General features: G+C 36.4%; 1 protein-coding gene across 1 annotated transcript; it reads left to right on the top strand.

Annotated features, from left to right (window-relative positions):
* The first annotated feature begins 264 nt into the window (after positions 1–264).
* On the top strand, positions 265–3,652 carry ACD11 (Glycolipid transfer protein (GLTP) family protein). The gene is made up of 4 exons (XM_086658350.1): positions 265–679; positions 759–931; positions 2,780–2,925; positions 3,414–3,652. Exons 1-4 carry the CDS (start codon positions 494–496, stop codon positions 3,518–3,520), a joined length of 612 nt encoding a protein of 203 aa, XP_086514476.1. The 5' UTR covers positions 265–493; the 3' UTR covers positions 3,521–3,652.
* Positions 3,653–4,775: the final 1,123 nt, after the last annotated feature.

The following is a 4,775-nucleotide window of genomic DNA, read 5'->3' as shown; positions in this document are numbered from 1 at the left end:
CCTTCGCCGGAGTTCTTAGAGAGAGAGAGAGAGGAGAGAAAGAAAAAAAAAAAAATTTAGTTTGAAGGTCGCCGGCCGGAATTGCCGGAGAAGGTGATGAAGTGGCGTAACAGATGATGTGGCGTGACATGGCAGAGAGAGAAAAAGAGATGGAGGAGAGAGAGTGACGGAAAGTTAAAGTTAACAGAAATAGGGGCCATATGGGTATTTTTCGTAAAGTAGGGGGCCAGGCGGGAAGCTGGTCACAAAGTAGGGGGCCATTAGGGAAATAACCCTATTTATAAAAAGGGCACTGTGGGTTGAGAATATGAAAAAGGACACTCTGGTAAAGAGGGTATTCCACCCGATCTCCCTTGTTTTACTGTCGCTTTTCGTTTGCTCTGCGTTGTTCACAAGCAAAGTTTTAGATTTTTCAGATCCTTATAATTTCATAGAAACAGAAGAGAATTGAGAGGTAAGAAATCTAGATAGAGAAACAGAGTCCTTCTCTGTCATGGGGGACGACGCAAAACCTCTACGAAAAATTTCCGATTCTTTTAAAGATCTAGCAGCCACGATTAATTCTGAAACCTCAGATGTTGAACTTGCACCTTTCTCTCATGCTTGTTCTCTTGTTTCTCCTCTCTTTGGATGCTTAGGACTTGCTTTCAAGTTTGCTGAAATGGATTATGTGGCCAAAGTAATCATTTCTCTTCTCTCTATCTCTCTAATTTTTGGATTGTTTCTTTGGATTCTTATTATTAATCTAAAACAATCAGGTAGTTGATTTATCAGAAGCATCAAAATCAATTCTGACATTAAAGTCTATGGTTGATAAAGACATTGAACAGAATAGGGTGAGAATTGCTGGTAGTCATACACGAAACCTTTTGAGAGTTAAACGAGGGATTGATATGGTCAGAGTACTATTTGAGCAAATTTTAGTTACTGAGTGAGTATATTCAACTTGTCTTCTTCATTGATAATTTATCAAATATCTAATATGTGTATTTTACCTCTTATCATCATGTAAAATGAGTTTGCTATTTAGTATACTGAAACGGAAATTTAAACTGATAAAGTCTTGAAAGTGCCTTTGAAAATGGGTGGATGTCTAACCGGGCGGCGACCTCAAAAATACTACTAGTTGCCTTAAAATTTGGCCTGACCCGTTTACTTATGTTTGCGCTAATCTTGTAAGGGGCGGTTATCAATGTAAATGGTGTTCCTAATATCGTTTTTAGGGAGAGGGCAATAGGCGGCTGAGTGCTAGGGTATTAGTTAGCTAAAAATACTAAAACCCTTGAGACTTGGTAATTTTGTTTTCTTTCATAGTGAAAAATCATTACGTCATTGTTCGCCGTAGAGTAGGTCTCACCAACCAAACTACTTAAGATATCGTGTTTGTGTGACTGTTTACTTCCATTATTGTTTTCTTGATTTGCTTGTTTTTAGTCGTAACAGAAATGATGTTATTTTAGCTGGATTGCTTTACTTAAAAAAATAATATAATGAGTTGATAAATTCATGGACTAATTTGAAACCCAACAGCTGAATTTGTAACCAGGAAGCATAGATGTTTCTGTAAGTATTTGGATGTGTTTTATCCATGTAATATATGGGTGGGTTTGGTGTTAACATGGACTTGAAAAATGCGACGAGGCTAAATGTGCTTGCTTGCTTTTCGTGAAGCAGAACATGTTAGATATTAGCTTGAAGTGACTAGAGTAGAGAAGATTCATACTACTAATTCAATTTGTTGGGAGTTTTTTTAGATGTAACAACTTCGAAAAATCTTCTTTTTAGGGAGGAAAACGAAAGATTAATGGGTATTTTGGCTATCAAATGATTTAGATATAATTTAGATAAAATGAGAAAAAATAAAAGCTCATTGTGTATAAAGATGAGATCCTTTCCGTTTAGATGATGTTATTGTTTCTTTTTGTAAGAGAAAAAAAAGTTACGGCATTAGGTTCTCGTGCATAGGATGGAACTTGAAAGCACTTAGGTTTATGCATCATTTGGAGAAATTTAGTTTTTAAGCCCTATACAAAGGAAGATAGCTTAGTTTCTTATAAGAATTATTAGATGTAGACATAGTTAATTATCTTATAACTATGGTTAGACCTAGAGTATTTGATGTTTGTAGATAAAAATAACTTGTTACAGTGAAGCTGTATTCTTCTGATAGGAAAATGTCCTGAATATGGAGCAAGAAATACATCTTCAGCTTTTCAAGACTAGTGCTTGACCTTATACCTCAGATTTTTAACAATTCATATTTGAAAGCCCATCCTAGACTTGATGGAAGTTTTCTAGGGTTAAACATGCCACGCACGCCGTACGTACAAAGACATTAAAGTAAGTGGTTGATTTTACCCAGGATCTAAATCTCTTAACCAAAAGCTAATCATATGAATATGATCCTAATCATTTATGAATTTCTAACGATCTGAGGAATGCAGAGAGTAAATGATCCCGAAAAGGCCAGCATATCATTCATTGAAACCTTTCAGTCGGCTTTTGTCCTTCAGATATATAGTTAGATTCCATCCAAAGGCAGATTTTTGACTTGCGCATCTCCAAAATGAAGCTCACTACCAGAACCCAGTTACTGTTGTCGCAAGTTACGTGTACCTTACTAGCATTCTTGAGTCAATTTGGTGGAGTGAGAATGATTTTGAGTTTGAAAATATTGGCTTTCTGGATCCACCAATGCTGGTGTTCTTTTAGTTCATGCAAATATGAAAATAGGACATGCTTAAAGCCTGCACTAAAGGTACGTGGTTCTTCATCGCAGGGGAAATTCCTTGAAGGATCCAGCATCTAAGGCGTATGCCCAGGTATTCGCTCCTCATCATGGATGGGCCATCAGGAAAGCAGTCGCTGCAGGGATGTATGCTCTACCTACCAAAGCACAGCTATTGAGGAAGTTAAACGAAGATGGTACGTTTGTTCATACGCATACTACTGTTACTACAGAACAATGAACATGATCATTTACTTGAAATGAAAAATCTCGACTCTCTACAAGATATCAAAAAAATAGTTCTTAAAGTTTTTGGGTTAACCTGTAACCATTGTTTAATGTTCGTTCCTGCATACTAGGAAAGTACAGTAAATATTTGATAAGGATCTTCCCAGAACAAATTATGTGGAATGGATTCCTAGATGCCAAGTCAAAAATGATGTCTAAAGAATAGAAAATCCTATCAGTCTCTTAAAGCCTTCTAGAATGTAAAAGAAAATCGGTTTATTTTTATGTAATTCCGTATATGGGTGAAACCAACACAAAATTATCTAAAACTATTAAATTTATTTGTATCAAATTTAAATCCTGTACATCTAGTATTATGGCAATGCAAAACTTGTTTCAACATTCGGCAGAGGATTCTAATCTTTTATACTGTTCTGTTCTTTTTTGTTAACTGCAGAGGCCTCGGCAAGGATCCAAATGCAAAACTATGTCTCGGCATCAGCTTCCGTTGTTCAGTATGTCAACAAATTATTCCTTTCGAAGGAGTTAGGGTTAGACTGGTAATTAGAACTTAGGGCGAGTAAAATTTATGATCACTAATTCATAAATTGAGCCTGTAAACTAGTAGGAAGAACTTAAGTATATGATGTGGTTGACAATCTAACTGAATAATAAAATGTTGATTTTGGTAGTAAACTACAGTGTTGTTTTATTTGTTTGAACCTGAATTGGCTGAACTGAATTGGCTGAATCTGAATTAGCTGAATAATTTAATGAGTTACCATGTTCTGTTTTTCAATCTGAAATATTAGGTGAATTAAAATGTTGACTTTTATATCCCTTATTATTACAGTTTTTTTTACTTTACCCCTCCCGGCTCCAAACTAAGAACCCCCCCCCCCCCCCCCCCCCCCCCCATCTATAATTGAAACTAATATACCCCCAAACCGTGAGTCTACTGTTAAGTCAGTCATGTCAATTTTTTTTAAATGTCGAAACAACCCATATTCAGTCTAGGGCTCCTATTGTGGACTAAAATCAATGGTCCCAATTGTGTTAAGAAAGAAAAACCCAAACTTTCTTTCCCTCAGCTCGTTTCTTCTTCCAACTTCTTTTTCTTCTTTCTTAGAAAACCCCAAACAAAGCACCTATATTCCATCTTCAAGTTCTTCCAAGAAAACCGCAATATTTTCGACTTAGAAAGATGTTGCATCCTTCTCCGTTTGAAAGGTATGTGTTTTTCTAAGGTTCCTTTTCACAAGAGTTGTTCTTTAAGGCTTCATGGGTTATTGAGTTTTCTTGGACTTATTTACTTTGAAACTAAAATACCTGAACACATCATGAAAGTCTATGCATGTGATTATGTGAAGTTGTGAACCATCTAATTTGAGGCTTTAATTGGATGACGCCAGATCCATTATTCAATGGGAGATTTTAAAAGGCCTCCCCGTTTTTTTTGTTAATAGGCCTCCCCATGGTTTCGTTGACTTAGTAAAAGACCTTTGACTTAGCTTGGTTAAAGGGCCCCCTCTTTGAATGGGTGAAAAAAACCCCCTTTAAAGGTGTATTTCACCCACATTAGGATTTTAGTTGTTAATTATAAAACTTCCTAAAACCCAAATCCCTAGAAACCCAAATCCCTAGAAATTCCTCTCTTATATTCTTCTTCCCTCTTCTTCCACCGGAATTGTCAACATCACCGGCGACCATCATCAACGGGAAAAGTTCATCGGAGTTGTGCAACAATCTCACATTGTTGTTGCACTCCTAAACCACTTCTCTATCCCTTTCTAAACTCTTAAACCACCATGGATGAAAC

This window comes from Eschscholzia californica, unplaced genomic scaffold (assembly GCF_041429995.1).
Source record: "Eschscholzia californica isolate CP2 unplaced genomic scaffold, dmEscCali1.0.p SCAF_2, whole genome shotgun sequence".
Classification (NCBI taxonomy): domain Eukaryota; kingdom Viridiplantae; phylum Streptophyta; class Magnoliopsida; order Ranunculales; family Papaveraceae; genus Eschscholzia; species Eschscholzia californica.
The sequence above is the reverse complement of the archived record's forward strand: the minus strand, read 5'-3'. Positions and strand labels throughout refer to the sequence as shown.

Bases quoted from the DNA above. Each gene is read 5' to 3' on its own strand.
- ACD11 (XM_086658350.1), top strand. From the start codon at position 494: ATGGGGGACGACGCAAAACCTCTACGAAAAATTTCCGATTCTTTTAAA. The intron at 932-2,779 runs GTGAGTATATTC...TCTTCATCGCAG, and splicing joins GAGCAAATTTTAGTTACTGA to GGGAAATTCCTTGAAGGATC. The intron at 2,926-3,413 runs GTACGTTTGTTC...TGTTAACTGCAG, and splicing joins GAGGAAGTTAAACGAAGATG to AGGCCTCGGCAAGGATCCAA.